This window comes from Schistocerca gregaria, chromosome X (genome assembly GCF_023897955.1).
Source record: "Schistocerca gregaria isolate iqSchGreg1 chromosome X, iqSchGreg1.2, whole genome shotgun sequence".
In the NCBI taxonomy this organism is placed as follows: Eukaryota; Metazoa; Arthropoda; class Insecta; order Orthoptera; family Acrididae; genus Schistocerca; species Schistocerca gregaria.
This window is the reverse complement of record NC_064931.1, coordinates 817,277,231-817,301,559: the sequence shown is the minus strand read 5'-3', so window position 1 is coordinate 817,301,559 and position 24,329 is coordinate 817,277,231. Positions and strand designations below refer to the sequence as shown.

The 24,329-nt window shown below is 40.9% G+C and overlaps 1 protein-coding gene across 2 annotated transcripts in view; it reads right to left on the bottom strand.

Annotated features, from left to right (window-relative positions):
• The window catches only part of LOC126297886 (uncharacterized), a 116,568-nt gene extending 97,664 nt beyond the window's left edge, over nt 1–18,904 (bottom strand). Inside the window, exon 1 of one of the 2 annotated variants that reach the window (XM_049989184.1) lies at nt 18,608–18,904. In XM_049989184.1, the coding sequence (XP_049845141.1) occupies nt 18,608–18,671 (64 nt within the window). In that variant the 5' untranslated portion in view covers nt 18,672–18,904. The remainder of the gene's footprint in view (nt 1–18,607) is intronic. The other variant, XM_049989185.1, reaches the window with a different exon arrangement.
• Nucleotides 18,905–24,329: the final 5,425 nt, after the last annotated feature.

The following is a 24,329-nucleotide window of genomic DNA, read 5'->3' as shown; positions in this document are numbered from 1 at the left end:
GGCCATATTACGCTTACTGGGACACATAAGATGTTTCTTTCGTTTTTATTGAACATCCGCAGGCCAGTGTAACGTACTGGGCTGTATTAGTCGAAACTTCATCGAGCGAAACACATATTTGTGAAGAGACTCTATATGAACTAATATTACTTCTTACTTGACAATGTGGTACAGCGTGGAACATCTTTAGAAAACCTAGGGGAAAAAGGAATATACTTTTGCAAATGCCTCTACTGTTTCCGGCCATAGTGGCCGAGCGGTTCTAGGCGCTACAGTCTGGAACCGCGGGACCGCTACGGTCGCAGGTTCGAATCCTGCCTCGGGCATGGATGTGTGTGATGTCCTTAGGTTAGTTAGGTTTAAGCAATTCTGAGTTCTAGGGGCCTCAGCAGTTGAGTCCCATAGTGCTCAGAGCCATTTTTGAACCTGTACTGTTTGCAAGACGTCGTGCGTGACTGAATCAACATAGGTGATTTCTCTAGGGAGGTCACAGGTCATACCACTCTAAATTATGAGAAGAGAAATGAATATTTGCGAAGGTGTCATTGGAAACAGAGTACAAACTCCAGTTGGCCGAGAATATGGCAGGGAATTCCTACTTTCACGAGACTGCAGTAAAAGATACTGCTAATAGATTCCATGTTTCCCAAATCCTTGCAAATATTTAAAGGAAAGTCGTACAGAGGAATTTTGAAGAGCATTAATAACTATTTATGGAGAAACGCTTCTGTGTATACGTGATTGACAACATCATCGCTGGTTGACTGTGTTAGACAAAGACGTGTTAAGGCAGCCTTACGTTCACTTTACATCTAAAAGGCGGTGCTAGCGTGTGATTAATGGTTGAAATGGCACGATACTCCTAAATGAAAGTTAATTTACGTGTTGACGGCACCAGAGAAATTAACAGGGAGACTATCTACATCCATACTCCGCAAGCCACCTGACGGTGTGTGGCGGAGGGTACCTTGAGTACCTCTATCGGTTCTCCCTTCTATTCCAGTCTCGTATTGTTCGTGGAAAGAAGGATTGTCGGTATGCTTCTGTGTGGGCCATAAACTCTCTGATTTTATCCTCATCGTCTCTTCGCGAGATATACGATTAATCGATTAAGAACAACTTATATAGTTTATCAAAAAATTCACAATTGGAATCCACGAGTTTTATCACGCACTTTACGTGCAGGACTTTTTCTTATTACTTTCGGTTCGTTAAAAGTAACTGCCGCCCACTAATTTGCGCAAGATATGATTCTGAAGTGGAGGAGCATTGCTTGTTTGCACTGAAAGCGCGGATTCCGGTGTTATACTACCACTTGTGGCTGGCAACAACGTGCTATTAACATTAACAAGTTAAGGAATCATTACACGTCCTCATCCAACAGGCAAATTTGTCGCAAGTAGGAAGGGTGAACACGTTTTTGTTTCGACCGATACGACAGGACGGGACAGAGGTAGTAAGGGAGAAATTCTGGAATGCGTGGATGACGTGGGAGGACCTAGTGCGCCAGCGACAATGGGTGGCGAGTGGTATCTTGCATCCCCAATCAGATTACTTTTTACAGGTGAAGTTTTATAGCAGTTACATAATTGGGGGGGGGGGGGGCGGCTGCTAGTCCCGACCGGAAGTGCATCTGGGGAGACCGTCGTCTCTCCACCAGTCGACTGCAGTTCCGAGCCGCCAATAGCGGGTAGCCGATGGTGAATACACTACTGGCCATTAAAATTGCTACAACACGAAGATGACGTGCTACAGACGCGGAATTTAACCGACAGGAAGAAGATGCTCTGATATGCAAATGATTACCTTTTCAGAGCATTCACACAAGGTCGGCAAAGGTGGCGACACCTACAAAGTGCTGACACGAGGAAGGTTTCCAACCGATTTCTCATACACAAACAGCAGTTGACCGGCGTTGCCTGGTGAAACGTTGTTATGATGTCTAATGTAAGGAGGAGAAATGCGTACCATCACGTTTCCGACTTTGATAAAGGTCGGATTGTAGCCTATCGCAATTACGTTTTATCATATCGCAACATTGCTGCTCGCGTTGGTCGAGATCCAATGACTGTTAGCAGAACATGGAATCGGTGGGTTCAGGTGGGTAGTACGGAACGCGGTGCTGGATCCTAACAGCCTCGTATCACTAGCAGTCGACATGACAGGGATCTTATCCGCATGGCTGTAACGGATCGTGCAGCCACGTCTGGATGCCTGATTCAACAGATGGGGACGTTTGCAAGACAACAATAATCTGCACGAACAGTTCGACAACGTTTGCAGCAGCATGGGCTATCAGCTCGGAGACCGTGGCTGCAGTTACCCTTGACGCTGCATCACAGACAGGAGCGCCTGTGATGGTGGACTCAATGACGAACATGGGTGCACGAATAGCAAAACGTCATTTTTTTCGGATGAATTCAGGTTCTGTTTACAGCTTCATGATGGCCACATTCGTGTTTGGCGACATCGCGGTGAACGCACATTGGAAGCGTGTATTCATCACCATATTGGCGTATTACCCGGCTCGATGGTATGGGGTACCAATGGTTACACGTCTCAGTCACCTCTTGTTAGCATTGACGGCACTTTGAACAGTGGACGTTACATTTCAGATGTGTTACGACCCGTGGCTCTACCCTTCAATCGATCCCTGCGAAACCCTACATTTCAGGAGGATAATGCACGGCCGCATGTTGCAGTTCCTGTACGGGCCGTTCTGGATACAGAAAATGTTCGACTGTTCCCTGGCCAGCACATTCTCCAGATCTCTCACCAATTGAACACGTATGGTCAATGGTGGCCGAGCAACTGGCTCGTCACAATACACCAGTCACTACTCTTTATGAACTGTGGTTTGCATGGGCAGCTGTACCTGTACACGCCATACAAGCTCTGTTTGTCTCAATGCCCAGGCGTATCAAGGCCGTTATTACGACCAGAGGTGGTTGTTCTGAGTACTTATTTCTCAGGGTCTATGCACCCAGATTGCGTGTAAATGTAATCACATGTCAGTTCTAGTATAATATATTTGTGCAATGAATACCCGTTTATCATCTGCATTTCTTCTTGGTGTAGCAATTTTAATGGCCAGTAGTGTAGATGTGCAGGGGCTAGGGGCGAGCCGCCGTCGCGGTCTGCGGCTGCGAGTCTGCAAGAAATAAAGTGACTTGCCGATGAGTCATTTTCAAAATGGTGGCAGTGATCTGATACGTGAATGCGCGAGTTTGTCGTGGAAACATGGACGAGGTAATACTGTGTTGTTTTCAATGTAGTATTGCTGTATCTGTTTAGCAGATAATTAACTGTCTTACGAATATGTAGGATAGTCATTTAAAATAAGATATAATTCAGGCATTTAAAGAACTGAGGGAGCAATTAGCAGCAGATCTGAAGGAACAAGTATATAAGACAAGTGGAGTGTTTAGCAAAGATAATAGAGATGGAAAGAGTGAGGTAATAGCTAAAAAGGGATATAACTAATATTAAAAATGAGAATCAGGAAATCACGGAGGTGATAATTCTTTTGGGGGAGCAACTCTAGACTCGTATCCGAGAATCAAGAGCGGAAAAAGAAGGCATCCATCAGGATATTTAAACTTTGACGGATGTTGAAACTAACCTTAAAACTACATTGTTTATATACCTAGACAGGAAGACTAGGAATATTCAGACCAAGGTACATAAAAATGCTGATACTGCAAAAAAAAGAATTCAGTCGTATTTTGATAGTGTTCAGGATAGAGGACGATTTTCTGTGCTATCAGTATCGGGAGCACAGATTGTTGGTATTGCAGTCAATACAGGGAGGAAGGTCAAGCAGGAAGTATCGTTAACCTTTAAGTTAAGTAAACTTAAGTTAAGTAAACTTAAGTTAAGTAAACTTATCTTTAGTCACCGTTTCCGGTGGTGGTGTCAAATATGAATACTCCCCTACTAGTAGGTCTGGATTGGTGTACTAAATATGAAGTGGTAATAAATTTTAAAACACAGAAACTATCATGTAATATCCAGAGGGAATATTTAAACATATCTGTTGTCTATACAGACTCTATAGCTAATGATGACTTAGTGCTGTGGAGAACTGAGAAGAAAGATCCGAAGGAAACTTGTAGAAATGTAAATGACGGCTAGGTTCAGAAGACAAGCGTTGCACAAATCGAGGGTGAAGCTTATGAGAGCGGTTACCTTGTCTTAGAGGAACGTAAAGGTTTAATGAAGTTGTTAATTGATTATAGAGATGAATGCAAACTTAAAGTTAAAATAGTTAAAACGTTTTTTCTAAAGGGCTTACACGATACCTTTTCCTTCAAAACCTACAGTTAACATAGAGTTACAGAAAACTGAGCAAGAAGTCACTGAAGGATCACAGAGCGTTTAAAACAATCTCTTGTTAGTGGTGAAGAAACCCCAGGGTGGGGTACGCTTAGTGTTAGACGTGCAAACTTTAAATCAGATTATAGAGATGGAGAGAGATCTTCCTCTATCCATGGAAGAAGTGTTATTTAAGCTCGATGAAGCGATATATATTAGCAGTATGGTTTGATCTCCCGACATTGGCAGGTCAGTCTCCATCCTGATTCGCTTAAGTATACTGCATTCTTGCTCGAAGGTAGATCATTTCACTTTTGCGTGCTACCATTCGGGCTTAATGTGTCTTTGTATTTATGAGAGCCTTAGATGTGGCCTTAGGTGAAGAACTGTTAAAAAAGATGTCACTTTATGTAGATGATATGTTTATTATATACAAGCATTCGACAGATCATCTGTAACTACTGAAGGAAATATTTGTTAAGATTAGACAGAAAAGCACTGAGGTAGAGTTATTAAAGTTGGCAATTTGGTGAGAAAGTAGTTGAGGTTTTGAGTCATATTCTCGATCCCACATGAGTACGATACCGACAGTGAGTGAGCGCAACAGCCGAATGTCCTTATCCAAAAAATGAGAGGCAGCTTAAGTCATTTTAGGTATGGTCAATTTCTTGTAAAATATCTGGGAGAAATTCAAATGTAGATGATCCTGGTATTACGTAGTTATTAAATCAAAAGTCAGCCTGGAGATGTGGCGACAGAGAATGTGCAGCATTTAATAGAATAAAAAAATATTTAATAAACGTCAAATTAGTGTACGATCAATACATTAAGGTAGTGTTTAAGCTATCCACGAAATATCGAATTATCTATGAAGTGTTACAGGGAGATTTACCTGGCGAATTGGGTAATCACCTCAGTTTAGCTTTTGCTCGTAGGATATTGAATAAACATGAAAGGAATGATACGGTAGAGGAAAAGAATCATCAATGGTTATGTGGAGCTTCGAGAGATTTAGATACACACTAGCCGGTAGTAAAACTATAGTATACACGGATCATCAAGCATCGACATTTCTTATAAATGGCAAACGGTTACATCATAGACATTTGAGATGGGACTTATTCCTTCAGGAGTTCGACATAAATGTCAAGAATATTCAAAGAATTAAGAATGTTGTTCCCTGTGCATTATCCAGTTTACCTTTAGGCTATGATAATATATAGTCAGCCCTAAATTCGAGAACTAGATTTATGATTTATTTCTGGAAAATATAAGAGCATAGTCCACGCAACTGCGATAAGCACTTTGTCCGGGTGGCGCAATGGTTAACGCAACTGCCGAGAAAGCAGGAGATACCAGGTCTGAATCCCTCTTCGGCACACATTTTCACTCATCGCTGCTGATTCCACATAAAGTCCCTACGCTCAATAGTCCCTTCCCTTCCCTTCCCTTTCTTCCTCCTCCACCTTGAATTTAATTAACATTTTGTAAATGTTGATATACTTAAGAGAATGTTAAGAGGTAATGGAAGTGAGTTCATTAGTAAAGATTTTAAAGAATTAATGGCTAAATATAGCATTAAGCTGATACTATCATCAAGATAGTATCCACAAAGTAGCCTTACAGAATGCGTTATGCATAGTAGTTAATACTGTGCGGAACGAGACGTCAGATGGGTAGATTTGGTACCCGAATTTGAGTTATTGTTAAACGAAATGCCTCATGCGAGTACTGGTGTGGTGTCTATGGAGGTGATTAGGAAAGATTCGGAGAAGGGTTTTTAAATTTACTGAAAAGTCCTGTACAGCAACAGTTGAAATGAAGTGTATCGTCAGACTTGGTAGAAGCTAGACAGACTCAGAGTGCAAACAACAGACTCCAGAAATATGAGATGGCTGCGAGGCCATGTTTTCAATCCCGCATCCGGCCATCCTGATTTAGGTTTTCCTTGATTTCCCTAAATCACTGCAGGCAATTCCTGGGATGGTTCCTCTGAAAGGGCACGGCCGACTTCCTTCCCCATACTTCCGTACACCGATGAGACCGATGACCACGCTGTCTGGTCTCCTTCCCCAACCAACCAACCAACCTAATAAGTTTTGGTACAGACAGCATGATATGAGAAGGGTTTAGATTGGAGTATTTTCTAGTAGGTGAAACTGAACAAGTATTAGGAGGTAAAACCAGGGGCAAAAATCTATACAAGAAAACATCTTGTAAAAGACCGAGTCAGAAAATGTTTTACGAGAAATAATATTTAAGGTTAATGAAATTTTCAGCTACACATATATCGAGAAAGTAATTTATGGCAAAGATCTTAAAGAAATTATGAAGGGACATATACAGAAGGATTAAGTCGCAAAAAAATCCTTTCATTCACAATAACGGAACTGGTAGACAATGTTTGAAAGCAGTTAACGACATCTTGAATTTAAGTATAACATTTCCGCTGAGCGACGCCAGCTATGTATTGATATACGTTTGTTTAATTATACTGTTAATGTTATTACAATTTTTGTATTGATTTTGTGTATGTGATTTATCTGTTTCATATCCATCACGAGAGACGAAAAGGTGTTCCAGCCGGCTATGGCCGTGGCTGCGTCAGAGGTAGTTGGGCGATACTGCAGTCCGATAAAAAAAAAAAAATCCTCGTACTAACTGAAGATGGACGTTAGAAGCATTGAGCAGACATAATGCAAAATTGTTGTTTAGTTTCGAGAGTTAATTTTCACAAGGCGAACGGACAGTCTGAAGTTTTAAAAGAAGATTCTCATACTGACATCTCACAGGAAATATGAACATTCTCAGACGCGAGTTATTACGAGCGCGATAAGTAAAACAGTACCTCTGGCTTTACCGAATTTTGCTACCGTGGAACGTATGTAGCTCGTTACGTGGTTTTGATTTGTCTGGCCAGTAAAGGTTTCGGAGACGTGTTCAGGGAATAATGATTCTACGCCAGTGACTATATGAGGGAACTTCGTATGTGTTGTGAAGTACATAACTACGAAATCGCTGCTCGAGGCTCTAGTGTTGCTGCTTTGAAGAGACTTCGAAGAAAGATACTGCTAACAGACATCTATTTCCTAGATCCTAGTAAACTTTCATAGCCAAATCGTACATTCACGTGTTCGTGACTCTTACCGTCATCGCTGGTTGATTGTGTTATACAAATACATTTTTAAAGTGACTTTGAGGAATGTTAAGGCAGGCGTATGCTTCACTTTACGTCTAAAAGCCAGGGTTAGTGTGTGATTAATGATTTCACGGGCACGATGCCCAAGTGAAAGTGAATTTACACGTTGACGGAACCACAGATATTAACAGAGAGACTTTACAATGACAATCTACGAGTTTCAACACGTTTTACGACCAGGAGTTATTCTTCTTGATATATCTTTAAAGACAGCCAGAACTAGTTCCTCAAGTAAGCAGATCTTAAAGCAGTTATCACTCTTGGTCTTATAGCACACAGTACCTTTTCTTAATTCATATCCCAGAAATGTTCCACAGCAAGAAGCCTTTGCTTGACCCTCTGCATTAATAGATCCTGGCTCTGCTTCTCCTTTAAGATCCTGAAGAGCATGGATACCTCCATTAAAACAACAGAAACCACTTCAGTGCCCAGGGACGCCTTACACGGCTGGTGCTCAATTTCATGCTCCTGCAACATGAAGCTGAGGGCATACACTACCTGATTGCCTGCTCTCCAAATATGCTTGACGGAGAAATGGAAGGCAGAAATATGCAGAGCCCCCCTCACAATGTGTCCTGTCTTCCTGGGTCTAGCCAGCATCCAGCTCAAAGCCTGATTGTCAGTTCTGAGGGAAAAATGCTAGTGCTGCAAATAAAATTTAAACTTCTCCAAAGTGAACATTACTGCACGTGAGTCCCACTCATACACAGAGTATTTAAATTCTGTTGGCAACCAGGTTCTGGAAGCGTATGCCATGGGATATTGTTGTAAAAGCATGGCAGCTACTACAGAATTGGTTGTGTCAGTTTGCTACTTTAATCACATCAAAGACGGCTTGCTCCATTTCGCCCCACTGGAAATGCATTCATTTCTTCTTCAAGTTTTTCAATGGAGCCACCAATTGGGAGAAATTAGGCACAAATTTTCTGAAAAAAATTGCCATTCTGATAAAGCAGGCTACTCCTTTCGTATCCTTAGAGGTGGAAGTTTCTGAAGATCCTCAGTCCTTTCCTGGTCTATTTTGACCCCATTGTCAGAGATCAAATGTCCTGAAAAGGGGATCACACTCCAAGCCAAATTTATCACAGATGGTTTCATGGCCAAACCTGCTTCCTGCAGACAAAAAATGACCTACTCAGTATGCTGGAGGTTTTCAGAAAGGATTGCACTATATATGACTACATTGTCCAATTATAAATTGACTTGAACTTCAGATCACCCAAAATGGAATGTAATGAATGTGACAACACAGCCACATCAGTGCATAATCCAAATGGACCATGACTGAATTTGCATAAGTTCCAGTCAGTGCAAAATACTGTTACATGCTTAGAATCCTCAGTAAGAGGAATCTGATGGTAGGACTGGTTCAGGTCTAAGATGGTAAAGTAGGATGCCCCAGCATGCAAAACAGTTATCTACATCTACATCTACATTCACACTCAGCAAGCCACCCAACGGTGTGTGGTGGAGGGCACTTTACGTGCCACTGTCATTACCTCCATTTTCTGTTCCAGTCGCGTATGGTTCGCGGGAAGAACGACTGTCTGAAAGCCTCCGTGCGCGCTCTAATCTCTCTAATTTTACATTCATGATCTCCATGGGAGGTATAAGTAGGGGGAAGCAGTATATTCGATACCTCGTCGAGAAACGCACCCTCTCGAAACCTGGCGAGCAAGCTACACTGCAATGCAGAGCACCTCTCTTTCAGAGTCTGCCACTTGAGTTTGCTAAACATCTCCGTAATGCTATCACGGTTACCAAATAACCCTGTGACGAAACGCGCAGCTCTTCTTTGGATCTTCTCTATCTCCTCCGTCAACCCGATCTGGTACGGATCCCACACTGATGAGCAATACTCAAGTATAGGTCGAACGAGTGTTTTGTAAGATACCTCCTTTGTTGATGGACTACATTTTCTAAGGACTCTCCCAATGAATCTCAACCTGGTATCCGCCTTATCAACAATTAATTTTATATGATCATTCCACTTCAGATCGTTCCGCACGCATACTCCCAGATATTTTACAGAAGTAACTGCTACCAGTGTTTGTTCCGCTATCATATAATCATACAATAAAGGATCCTTCTTTCTATGTATTCGCAATATATTACATTTGCCTATGTTAAGGGTCAGTTGCCACTCCCTGCACCAAGTGCCTATCCGCTGCAGATCTTCCTGCATTTCGCTACAATTTTCCAATGCTGCAACTTCTCTGTATACTACAGCATCATCCGCGAAAAGACGCATGGAACTTCCGACACTATCTACTAGGTCATTTATATATATTGTGAAAATCAATGGTCCCATAACACTACCCTGTGGCACGCCAGAGGTTACTTTAACGTCTGTAGACGTCTCTCCATTGAGAACAACATGCTGTGTTCTGTTTGCTAAAAACTCTTCAATCCAGCCACACAGCTGGTCTGATATTCCGTAGGCTCTTACTTTGTTTGTCAGGCGACAGTGCGGAACTGTATCGAACGCCTTCCGGATATTAAAGAAAATAGCATCTACCTGGGAGCCTGTATCTGACTATACTGTATACTGTCTTAATGATGACACCTTAGATGCATTACTTCAAATAAGCTTTGACTCTATTGTGGTCATGTTTTAAAGTCTGTTTGTTGTCTGACACCTATAGGGGTCACAGGCGTCATTCAAATGGTCGTGATTTATTGATAAAGTAACAAAAAAATTCAAACAAGCAACAAATCCACTGCATTCAGAAAAATTTGGATTCCAAAAAGCAAATTCCTAAGAAGGAAAAAGGAAACTGGACTCATTTGAAATTATATTTTTTTAAATGCGCATTTTTAAGATTGACTCTGATAGAGGTCGTCAATTTAGTAGGATGTTTGCTCCAGGTATGAGAGAATTAGCCGTCTACATTTATCATCGACGCCCAGGGGACGCCTGGATCTGTAGAAATTAGTAAGCGAAAAACACCCCACGTGGAGGCTTCTCTCGTGTCCTCCATCACTTCAATTGCGATGCTATTAGAACAAATTTAGCAGAACAAATTCTTTCGCAAAAAACTGAAGTGAACGCTTTACAACTGAGTAAGAAGTAAGCCGACATAACACAAAAGATAACCTTATTTTTTGAGTACTCGTGAAAAAAATTCTAACCTTTCACGTCATAAAAAGAAACCATGCAATGTCAAAAGAAATAAAAGAAGTTGTCTTTGATAATCGGAATTTCCTCGATAGTATCGTGTTTTTGCTACTTATGGGAAGTTATCCTGCAGTTCAAGCAGTATCCAGGTTTGTCTGGGCAGGTTGTACACTCGTATGGTGTTCTTGGTGCGGTTGCCTTGTTCCGCTTCCTCATAACTTGCTTCTTCTCGGCCGTAGCTTCCCGCTTTTGCACAACGTGTGTTTGTGATGTTTCTTGCTCACATTTCGTCGAACGTTCATTGGTGTAAGGATGCCCTTTATAATGTTCATTCTGTAATCGGTCAACGTCATTTTATTTCCTGAGTATTTGTTGCACAGATATAGAGGATTGAAAACTAGCATGACAGTGACATGAAAGAATAGTTTTCTCGCCCAGCGGATAGTCTTTCGTTCACATAAATAATATGATAACATCTGATCTTGTTTATCAGACCCAGACATACACGCATTGTACCTAATAATAGGCAAAGGTTTCGTGACTATTTGCTGGCGCGCATTCGTCACTTGCTCCATAATATTTAGATGTTTTGTGGAAATATAGGAAACCTCTCGTCGATCCTTCCATTTTCCAATCATTAACTCCACTAGAATACCGCGTAATTGTCTCTCCTCTCCCAAGTTTTACCTATACAACATCTTCGGGGATATATTTCCTGTTTAATTTCACAGTGCCTGTGGAAAGTCTTTTTAGGTTCAACAGAGTTGTGGCTAAAAGAAAACTGTTACAATAGTTTCCAAGTAAATGTCATGACCAACATGCAGCTTTTCTGCCATCAAATGTAAAACGACCTTTTCAGCGTGACCTTTTCCGCCCATATGTCCACTACTTAACGTGTACAAAGTGCACTTATTGATGAAACCGTCTGGATTGTTGAGCATGTACATCTTAATGCCATATTTATTACGTATGTTTTTTATGTATTGTCTAAATGACAATCTTTCCCTCCAAAGAATCATTGATTCATCTATTGATAAATCTCTTGCCGGGTAATACACTTGAGACATTGTCGTGTTAAAATAATCCAATATAGGTCGTATCTTATATAAGCGATCATCTGGTTTCGGTTTTCCTGGAAGTGGATTTTTTGCAAAATGCAGAGAACGTAATATGATCAAATACCGGCCTCTGCTTATACTCATCGCTGTTCCTCTATTCTCAAACTGCGGTTCTTTCTTCCAGTAGTCTTGTAATCGCGGATATTTAATGTTATCCTTATGTAACGAAACACGCAGGAAAACTAGTAATTCGCCTATACTTAGAGGTTTCCATTTACAGATCCTAGATCCCTCTTCTGTATTTTTGCTCAGCAATACGATGACTGCGTTATCGTTCGTTTCGTCAACTACACGTTGCAATAATTCGTCTGTTACCAATTATCTGAAGAAATCCATAGCAGAATTGCCAGCAGAATGAATTTGCAAAACTTCTTCCTTCGTAAATGGGTGACACTTCATATTATGTTGTTCTTTATGCCACCTGGATTATCTCCGTGTGACAGGTCGGGCTCTTTTTCGTCGTCGATTTCCACACAATCGTCGTGATCCGTATCGTCAGATTTGAAACTGTCACGAAACAGATTAGAAAGCTGTGCTTCCACGCTATCAGCACACTGCAATTCTTCTGCAGCCTCTAAATGACAATCTCCGTGGTATGCCTCGTCCTCACTACGCAGAAAACCGCTGTCGTCTCGTACACTAAGTAACTGTTCCTCTGTTAATTCAACACTTTTCCTGCTCCTTTTCACTGCTAAAAGCCTTTCTAGTTGAAGGTATTTATGCCAGTTGTCTTTAAATGTAGCTGTTTTGGAAGGGGTACTGTGTTAGCTGACACTGGACTAAAGTGTCGTATTTAACTTGCTGTTGTTGATGGCGATAATGAGAAAGAATGCTAGCATATAGCCCGCTATCTTAAAGTATCACCTTTGCGGTCTCCGACCTCAACGTTACATCAAATTACCATCAACAGTATAGTGTCTCCGTGAAACGCTGTGCAGAAGTTTGTAAATTTACCCTTGTGAGCAGGAACTGTATCCAATTTCTTCCTCCAACAGTTTCTCAAATGTCTGCCTCAGAGTCGAGAGGCAGCGCACAAACGGCTGCTTGATAATGCATGAAAATCTGTTAATATAAACACCTTACGGTACTAATACTGTCCAGACACTTGCGACCATCGAAGTGTATTCCTTATTCTGCTGTGGAGCTATAGCTAACTCGTTTTGGCAGCCAATATTTGAATACGACAGAGGAAATTATGTTCTGCCACGGCTAAACTTAACTTACAGGAATAATGTCAAGAGAGTATAGAATTATAGTTGGTATTAGTTCTAGAACTTACTGCAGAGACATCTTTAAACTTGTTATTCTGACAACTGTTTCACAGTATGTGTAATTATTAATACTCTTCGTCGTTGTCAATACTTCTCCTTTCTTAAAAACATAGTTGAAATTGTGAATATAATACTAGGACAAAAAGTATTTTTCGAAAGTCTTCAAAGGTTTACATTTATATAGAACGGAGACCGATATGTGGGTACAGCCTGACAGAGTGCATGAAAAGTCTTTCGAGAAATGTAATCGAGTTTAACACTGAAGTAGTGGATTTCCTGTTGGGCAGCGTCTTCCAGTCCATTGAAGAGTATTTCCACGTAACCTTTCAAAAGCTAGTGTTTTAGGTTATAATGCAATTGACATTAGCACTGTTGTTGTTGTTGTCTTCAGTCCTGAGACTGGTTTGATGCAGCTCTCCATACTGCTCTGTCCTGTGCTAGCATCTTCATCTCCCCGTACCTACTGCAACCTACATCCTTCTGAATCTGCTTAGTGTATTCATCTCTTGGTCTCCCTCTACGATTTTTACCCTCCACACTGCCCTTCAATGCTAAATTTGTGGTCCCTTGATGCCTCAGGACATGTCCTACCAACCGATCCCTTCTTCTAGTCAAGTTGTGCCACAAACTTCTCTTCTCCCCAATCCTATTCAATACCTCCTCATTAGTTACGTGATCTATCCACCTTATCTTCAGCATTCTTCTGTAGCACCACATTTCGAAAGCTTCTATTCTCTTCTTGTCCAGACTAGTTATAGTCCATGTTTCACTTCCATACATGGCTACACTCCATACAAATACTTTCAGTAACGACTTCCTGATACATAAATCTATATTCGATGTTAACAAATTTCTCTTCTTCAGAAACTCTTTCCTTGCCATTGCCAGTCCACATTTTATATCCTTTCTACTTCGACCATCATCAGTTATTTTACTTCCTAAATAGCAAAACTCCTTTACTACTTTAAGTGTCTCATTTCCTAATTTAATTCCCTCAGCATCACCCGATTTAATTTGACTACATTCCATTATCCTAGTTTTGCTTTTGTTGATGTTCATCTTATATCCTCCTTTCAAGACACTGTCCATTCCGTTCAACTGCTCTTCCGGGTCCTTTGCTGTCTCTGACAGAATTACAATGTCATAGGCGAACCTCAAAGTTTTTACTTCTTCTCCATGAATTTTAATACCTACTCTGAATTTTTCTTTTGTTTCCTTTACTGCTTGCTCAATATACAGATTGAATAACATCGGGGAGAGGCTACAACCCTGTCTCACTCCTTTCCCAACCACTGCTTCCCTTTCATGCCCCTGGACTCTTATAACTGCCATCTGGTTTCTGTACAAATTGTAAATAGCCTTTCGCTCCCTGTATTTTACCCCTGAACCCTCAGAAATTGAAAGATTATTCCAGTCAACATTGTCAAAAGCTTTTTCCAAGTCTACAAATGTTAGAAACGTAGGTTTGCCTTTTCTTAATCTTTCTTCTAAGATAAGTCGTAAGGTCAGTATTGCCTCACGGGTTCCAACATTTCTACGGAATCCAAACTGATCCTCCCCGAGTTCCGCATCTACCAGTTTTTCCATTCGTCTGTCAAGAATTCGCGTTAGTATTTTGCAGCTGTGACTTATTAAACTGATAGTTCGGTAATTTTCACATCTGTCAACACCTGCTTTCTTTGGGATTGGAATTATATTCTTTTTGAAATCTGAGGGTATTTCGCCTGTCTCATACATCTTGCTCACCAGCTGGTAGAGTTTTGTCATGACTGGCTCTCCTAAGGCCGTCAGTAGTTCTAATGGAAAGTTGTCTACTCCCGGGGCCTTGTTTCGACTCAGATCTTTCAGTGCTCTGTCAAACTCTTCACGCAGTATCTAATCTCCCACTTCGTCTTCATCTACATCCTCTTCCATTTCCATAATATTGTCCTCAAGTACATCGCCCTTGTATAAACCCTCTATATACTCCTTCCACCTTTCTGCCTTCCCTTCTTTGCTTAGAACTGGGTTGCCATCTGAGTTCTTGATATTCATACAAGTGGTTCTCTTCTCTCCAAAGGTCTCTTTACTTTTCCTGTTGGCTGTATCTATCTTATCCCTAGTGAGATAAGCTTCTACATCCTTACATTTGTGCTCTAGCCATCCCTGCTTAGCCATTTTGCACTTCCTGTCGATCTCATTTTTGAGACGTTTGTATTCCTTTTTGCCTGCTTCATTTACTACATTTTTATATTTTCTCCTTTCATCAATTAAATTCAATATTTCTTCTGTTACCCAAGGATTTCTAGCAGCCCTCGTCTTTTTACCTACTTGATCCTCTGCTTCCTTCACTACTTCATCCCTCAGAGCTACCCATTCTTCTTCTACTGTATTTCTTTCCCCCATTCCTGTCAATTGTTCCCTTATGCTCTGCTTGAAACTCTGTACAACCTCTGGTTCTTTCAGCTTATCCAGATCCCATGTCCTTAAATTCCCACCTTTTTGCAGTTTCTTCAGTTTTAATCTACAGTTTATAACCAATAGATTGTGGTCAGAGTCCACATCTGCCTAAATCTCTGTCTTACCATTATATAATCTATCTGATACCTTTTAGTATCTCCAGGATTCTTCCATGTATACAACCTTCTTTTATGATTCTTGAACCAAGTGTTAGCTATGATTAAGTTATGCTCTGTGCAAAATTCTACCAGACGGCTTCCTCTTCCATTTATTAGCCCCAAACCATATTCACCCACTATGTTTCCTTCTCTCCCTTTTCCTACTGTCTAATTTCAGTCACCCATGACTACTAAGTTTTCGTCTCCCTTCACTATCTGAATAATTTCTTTTATCTCATCATACATTTCATCAATTTCTTCATTATCTGCAGAGCTAGTTGGCATATAAACTTGTACTACTGTAGCAGGCATGGGCTTTGTGTCTATCTTGGTCACAATAATGCGTTCACTGTGCTGTTTGTAGTAGCTTACCCGCACTCCTATTTTTTTATTCATTATTAAACCTACTCCCACACAAGACATTACCCCTATTTGATTTTGTATTTATAACCCTGTATTCACCTGACCAGAAGTCTTGTTCCTCGTGCCACCGAACTTCACTAATTCCCACTATATCTAACTTTAACCTATCCATTTCCCTTTTTAAATTTTCTATTCTACCTGCCCGATTAAGGGATCTGACAATCCACGCTCCGATCTGTAGAACGCCAGTTTTCTTTCTCCTGATAACGATGTCCTCCTGAGTAGTCCCCGCCCGGAAATCCGAATGGGGGACTATTTTACCTCCGGAATATTTTACCCAAGAGGACGCCATCATCATTTAATCATACAGTAAAGCTGCATGTCCTCGGGAAAAATTACGGCTGTAGTTTCCCCTTGCTTTCAGCCGTTCGCAGTACCAGCACAGCAAGGCCGTTTTGGTTAATGTTACAAGGCCAGATCAGTCAATCATCCAGACTGTTGCCCCTGCAAGTACTGAAAAGGCTGCTGCCCCTCTTCAGGAACCACATGTTTGTCTGGCCTCTCAACAGATACCTCTCCGTTGTGGTTGCACCTACGGTACGGCCATCTGTATCGCTGAGGCACGCAAGCCTCCCCACCGACGGCAAGGTCCATGGTTCATGGGGGCAGGACAGTAGCACTATAATACTATAATCGTTCATAAAGTTATTTACTGCATTACACCTGAATTAAATGTACAACTTTGACTTCTTTCTGCGTGTCAGAGACCTCTCTCAGGGGGACACACAGAATGCGACATACGTAATATAAACGTCTATTTTCATATGTTATAGGATGGTTCGGCCACTCTCTGCAGTTCTCCATGTGTAACATGTATTGAAACAGAGGTAACTATATTTTAACCGGAAATATTTGAGATTTATAAATGAAAACACAAGACACGAATGTTCTAAAGATTTTATTGTTATTTTTACCCAGATTTCGATCAATAACGTCGTTTTGAATCTTGAAATTTTCCTGGAAGTTACGTCTCGGTAGTGTAGTCGTTATTCGTTTACTGATACGCACAATATTTTATCTGGGAACCTGTCAGACAGCTTCAAATGAGCTGTCCAAGACTGACATGACACTCACCTGAAGTTATTTGGCTGCATACGAAAAACATCATTGAGTGAAGAACGCTAGTATCAGATGACTGGCTGTCATAATTAAAGACGACAACATGTTTATGAACAAGTTTGGCAAAGATATTATAACTGTAATACGTGGTAGAAATTCGCATAGAGAAAGTTAGTTCTTATAGCTTAGCCGTAACTAAAGGAAAAAACATCAAAACTGAACAATGAATTATTGTGGTTGTTGTATAAGTGGGAAAACTTGTATTTTACTTAGAAATTGTGCCACAATTAAATTAAGACAGAGTTGTAAAACTACCATAGACTGCCGTAAACTGTCACAAGTAAGCGCGAACTACAGTAGTTTTCCTGGTAGCTTTGGTCACTTAAGGTGGTACCCGTGTTATCTGTACGTTTGGTGTGTGGCATTCCTGTCTGGTGTTACCTAATTTCGAGCACCTTGTTTGCGTATACGATCACTGTCTTACTAGATTCCCCTACAAACTGGAAGAGGTAGACCGCCTAGAAACCGAGTGAGGATATATAAAAGGCTGAATAACCTACGGAATGTTTGTGTTCCACGCAATTATACTGCAACAGAGGGATATAGTAGTTAAAAATAAAAAAAAATACATTTATTATGTAGCGCTAGAGAACGCAGTTTCTCAAAAGTGGTACTGCAAAGGAGCTTATGTTAAACATGATTCTGTTTTTCATAAAAAAACATAACAGGAAACACTTGCTTTTGATCATGATGAAGAAAGTTCTATCGAATATTAAAAAAAAGACAACGATAACAATATAGATAATTTTTTAAACAAGTTTTGATGCAATAATTTTTAAATGAACACACCGCCATTCGTCAAATGGCGATGTGTTTATTTAAGAAAAAAAGATATTTTTTGTTTGTGCATGTAAACTGTATTTGCATCAAAAGTAATTGCTTTGGTTACATAAAAGCGATGAAGGTACACTATAAAATAATTTCATTATTTATAAAAAAACAATTTGTATTTAAAATGACAGAATACTCAACTGACTAACACTGAACAATAAGCGGTTCTCATTATGTGCATTCTTTCTCTACCAGTGCTACCATTACTACAGGTAATTCTAACGTCATTTAAGCATTGTATCAAAACGTAGTTTTGGTAGAGCATAACTATAAAACTAAAATTAAGGAGATATGTACTCACCTTCTTATATTGCACAGTTTTACTTAGAATTAGTTACAGATGTTAGTACTTTTGACGATGTGAAGTGGTAATGTGCTTGCCTGTCAATAGTGTCAAACTTCAGGAAAGGAGAATTGAACGAATAAGTGAAATCATGTAGAAGTGAGCTAGATAGAGTAAGAATTGTAGGCTAGATTTGGCATTTTTAAGTTGATGGTTCATGTTTATGTAACGCGCATCGGGCGAATTCCTAATGCCATATCGCTTAACGTGGAAACATATGTCAGACAGATATATCATCCTAAAAAGTAAGATGCGAGTAGAGCGCGAGACTTACTGTGCACGAGGACCGCGCAGAGCTGGAGGAGGAGCAGGAGCATCATGGCTGCAACTCGCCCCATGGTCAACAGCGAAGTGCCGGCGGAGCCTCCCGCGCTGCAGATATACTGACTCGGGCCCGCGGATCTTCAATTGAATAACGACGCAGACTGCACTTCCTGTCTGCACCCTCCAGCTGGCCTCAGTCACGCGCTCTCGACTCTAGCTGGCAGAATTATGACACCGCACCTCCAGCCTCCCTCGCCATTTTCCTTTTGTCGCCGACCGGCGTCCACTCGACACTGAGGTCATTTTCATCGTCCTCGAGAAGGGTTGGCCGAGAATTAGGATGCCCTCTTGCTCAAGGGGCCCTGCTGGGAGTCCAGCGTCGTATCACGCTATTTCTCTCGGTAGGGAAATTTATAACAGCGCCATCCTAGTTTCTTTACGGCATTATCGTAGGGGTCTCGTCACCTGTCGTAATAAGCAGCTGGTGACTGTTTCTGTCAGAATTTTCGTCGGCATGCAACCAAAACTACAGTCATTGTGAACTGTCTGTTCTCTCTAATTTTGGTGTTAGCCCTTCCTTCGAAATCAGTAACTATTGAGGGTCGCCCGCAAGACTAACTGTGAACGATATTTAGATCTGAAATGAATATTACCCTCCTACAAGCAACTTATTCCGATGTTTCTGATTCCTCTAAACGTAGTAGAATTTACGATCAATATTTGCTCGTATCGTCTTTCGCGCTTCAGAAACGAATCACTGCAAGCATCTCACATATATCAGTTTCTTAATTTATTTTTTAATATTTTTTATTCTTCGAATTTGTCTAATAAAAAGTTGTAATCCCAGTTACATCACCTTTTATTTTGCATGCTACACCGTTTCCATGATTTAATAAGCTTCATTCAACCCCTGAACACTCTTGGCTGTAATTTATGTCGACGTTCTTCAAACGTGTACATACGTAGAGCATTGTTGACTGCGTGATCTGATACATATTTTGACTCATAAGTACTAGAAATGGAGTGCTATACTTTGTTCGTCGTAGGAATAGACCTGATGTAGACATTACGCCATGTATTCTTCCCCGTTTGCTTGAATCTCATTGGATTTCCTTTCACGTGGATCAGAAGCCAAGTTGTGACCAGTACAATCAAGTACGATCATAAGGATACGTTTTATGCCGTGTTACAAGCACACAAACTGAGCGATAATGTGGGACAACAGCTTTACCGGCACATTAAACTTGGATAGCACTGGCAAGCCAGCGGCCCAGCTACCTTGCAATGATGTCAGCAGTTGCAGTTCAGATGTAAAAGGAGACGAACAAAGAAACAATATAGCTTCGAATCTCATTTAATTTTTAAAGAGAATGAAATAATATTCGGAAAAACTACAGCGCTACCGCGCGCGTCTTAGATGGCCAGACGGAAAGCATAAACTGCACTCGTTCTCACCTGACATAGTATTCTAATTACAAACAAGAGTGATGAAAATTTCTAACTTAAACATAGAGTAATTTTTCTGAGAGAGCTGTGTGTAATGCAAGAGCATACTGCAGGGATTTCACCGTACTGTTGACTACTGAAGCCACTGAAGGTATTAATTACAGTCAGTCGCCTGGTAACCTCTTAGCTCCTTCCTTACCCGAATCCGAGAAACACATTTCAATTCTGGAAGAGTCACCTGCTACGTTGATAACGAGCTTATTAACAAAAGAATCCACGAAGCCAACCAGGCACCACATTTTCTCTTCTTTTATGATGAGCCGTTCTATATTCCACCAGCGTTCGGCAGTGACATGTGAAAAAGCTGCGTGCGTTGGTTCCAGTACGTCTGGCAGCTGAACTGTCTTGTTACTTCTGGGGCCAAATCCCGCAACTTGGCTCCAGATCAGTCCTGTTGGGTTCATATTGAAATGGTGCAGTAGTATATGTAAAAATGCAATACTTTTATGATGTAATCGGTACTGTGAAAATGATTGTTTTTCATGTTTCTACGCTACTTATCTAACTCTGTGGTATAAAACGATGGACATAGTCCAAATAAAGAGAATTTTGTTTTTCATGTTTGCCTTAAAAATTCAATAGTTATGTTTTCTTATTTTAAGCAACTTTTATGAACAGTCTTTCATAAAATATCGATGATTAAGAATTTGTGTTTGAAATGAAATCAGGAATATCACGTCCAATACATAATTAGAAACAAGAAAACGTGCATTATTCGTAAAAAATGATGAGTTTTATAATTACGAGAAGTAGATTTTTCAAATTGAACGAAAAAAAATGACACTGGGGATATTCGGACAGGTGAACCATAATTCGTTCTTGGATATTATTCCATTTCACTACCTACTGCGATACACTTTCAACGAAAATTGATGTATCAACTGCTTTACATACAGTGGTTCGAAAGGCTCTGAGCACTATGGGACTTAACGTCTGATGTCATCGGTCCCCTAGAAAGTAGAACTACTTAAACCTTACTAACCGAAGGACATCACACACATCCATGCCCGAGGCAGGATTCGAACCTGCGACCGTAGCGGTCGCGCGGTTCCAGACTGAAGCGCCTAGAACCGCTCTTACATACAGTGGGTGGGAAAACTTCAATCTCCGTAAATTTATGAAAAACATCAAGAACAGCCTACTTCTCGGCACTTTTTAACCGTATTCGACACGAGTGTCTCACTACGGAACAGAAAGCAGCCTCAGCCATTTTCATACTGCGCATTAACAGCGCGGCAATCAGAGCACAACACTGCGGAGGCTGTGACTGTACACGATTTTTGAAATAAAAACTGAGTTGCTAAAGCTTGATTAAGAAAAACGTTGATGGTTGGTAATACATTTGAATATCTTAAAGTTTCATTTAACATAGCTAATACATAAGTAGGGCATACTGCCAAGAGTGTAACACGACCAGTGTACATGTGCTACAGCTTCCGACCAATCATAGCGTCTGTGTTTGTTTACATCAGGTTTATTCTTATGAGAATTGATTATAGTATTAATTCTCCTGCAGACAGTATTCTTACATCCAGAAACCATACAGTAGAAAATACACGCGTTTCAAATATTCTTTCGTCCATCTTCCTTTTCCGTTTATTTTCCGGTATTGTTCCTACGAATACGACTTGACATATTTCCTTCCAGATCCTTGACCACTCAGAGCTTGTTCTTCGTCTCCAATGACCTCGTCATGGACGGGATGTTAAACTCAATCCTTCCTTTCCTTTCGCACATTATTTTTACAAAATCTTATTACTTGCAGAGGCAGTCAACAACAGCGGGAAAAGGAGATCACGTCCCAGCAACGTATCACCTCCGAATTACAGGACTAAACGTGTGAAATAATGTGTTCCACTCTCCAGTGCCTACTGGTTGATAGAACATAATTTTAGTGACTCTGATAAATTTTGCTTTTGTGTCCAAGTAGCTTCTATAGTAACAGTTACCAATAATAACTGATGTTGCGGCTGTATAACGGGATCAGGTCCATCACTGGACGAAAAGACACTCGATATGTCATGCCTCCCAAGGATGTCGTAAATTTCTTGTGTACCTTTGCACTACGCATTATAATCGCATTAGCAACTTGCTTACAAATGTTATAGTTATCAGAATCACAGTGAATTTTGTTTCACGCAGTAGACTGGGGAAGTGACAACCTTAATGTGGATTTTTCCAGCGTATGCTGCTGACGAAATCTTCTCGGGCTTCCATCCAGGTGGCTGCCGTTGAAATTCCGCAAACTTTTCGATGAGTGTCGCTCTCGTCATCTTTCATCACTCCTTTGCTCGTTCTGTTTGGTGACGTTCGAATGACATGTCGTAGCCATTGCAATTTTTGACTATAAAGATCGCTACTACAGAGGGTTCATCTACATCTACACGGATACTCTGCAAATCACATTAAGTGCCTGGCGGAGGGTTCATCGAAGCACCTTCACAATTCTCTGTTATTCCAGTTTCTTATAGCGCGCGGAAAGAATGAACACCTATATCTTTCCGTACGAGCTCTGATTTCCCTTATTTTATCTTGGTGATCGTTCCTCTCTATGTAAGTCGATGTCAACAAAATATTTTCGCATTCGGAGGAGAAAGTTAGTGACTGGAATTTCGTGAGAAGATTCTGTCGCAACGAAAAACACATTCCTTTTAATGATGTCCATCCCAAATTCTCCATCATTTCTTTGACACTCTCTAACATATTTCGCGATAATACAAAACGTGCTGCCATTCTTTGAACTTTTTCGATGTACTCCGTCAGTTCTATCTGGTAAGGATCCCACACCGCGCAGCAGTATTCCAAAAGAGGCCGGACAAGCGTAGTGTAGGCAGTCTCCTTAGTAGGTCTGTTACATTTTCTAAGTGTTCTGCCAATAAAACGCAGTGTTTGGGTAGCCTTCCCCACAACATTTTCTATGTGTTCCTTTCAATTTAGGTTGTTCGTAATTGTAATACCTAGGTATTTAGTTGAATTTACGGCTTTTAGGTTAGACTGATTTATCGTGTAACCGAAGTTTAACGAGTTACTTCTAACACTCATGTGGATAACCTTACACTATTCGTTATTTAAGGTCAACTGCCACTTTTCGCACCATTCAGATATTTCTTCTAAATCTTTTTGCAGTTTGTTTTGATCTTCTGATGACTTTATTAGTCGATAAACGACAGCGTCATCTGCAGACAACTGAAGACGGCTGCTCAGATTGTCTCACAAGTCGTTTATATAGATAAGGAACAGCAAAGGGCCTACAACACTACCTTGGGGAACGCCAGAAATCACTTTTGTTTTACTCGATGACTTTCCGTCAATTAATACGAACAGGAAATCACAGATCCAGTCACATAACTGAGACGATATTCCATAAACACGCCGGCCGCGGTGGTCTAGCGGTTTTAGGCGCTCAGTCCGGAACCGCGCGACTGCTACGTCGCAGGTTTGAATCCTGCCTCGGGCATGGATGTGTGTGATGTCCTTAGGTTAGTTAGGTTTAAGTAGTTCTAAGTTTTGGGGACTGATGACCACAGATGTTAAGTCCCATAGTGCTCAGAGCCATTTGAACCATTTGAATCCATAAGCAGGCAATTTCGCTACGAGCCGCTTGTCTGGTACAGTGTTAAAAGCCTTCCGGAAATCCAGAAATACGGAATAGATCTGAAATACCTTGTCAATAGCACTCAGCACTTCATGTGAATAAAGAGCTAGTTGTGTTTCACAAGAACGATGTTTTCTAAACCCATGTTGACTGTGCGTGAAATGGTTCAAATGGTTCTGAGCACTATGGGACTTAACATCTGAGGTCATCAGTCCCCTAAAACTTAGAACCACTTAAACCTAACTAACCTAAAGACATGCACACATCCATGCCCGAGGCAGGATTCGAACGTGCGGCCGCAGCAGTCGCGCGGTTCCGGACTGAAGCGCCTAGAACCGCTAGGCCACCGCGGGAGGCGGAGGTAGGATTAGAAAAAGGATGTTCACCAATTACCTTCCTTACAAAATCGAACACAAAGCAACAGCAGAGTGATTAAACGAAATCCGGTAGTTAATAGTGCTGAATGGCACCGGAAGTGGAGCTAAATAACAGGACAGGAACTGTACGTGTACTATATAGCTCTTTGCTGAAGAGTTATAGTCAGTTTTCCAAACAGAGGAACTAAAACTCCTTGGTAAAGCTCCTCAGTCGTCTTCACGAGACAAAGTGCAACCCATTCTGGTCATCACAA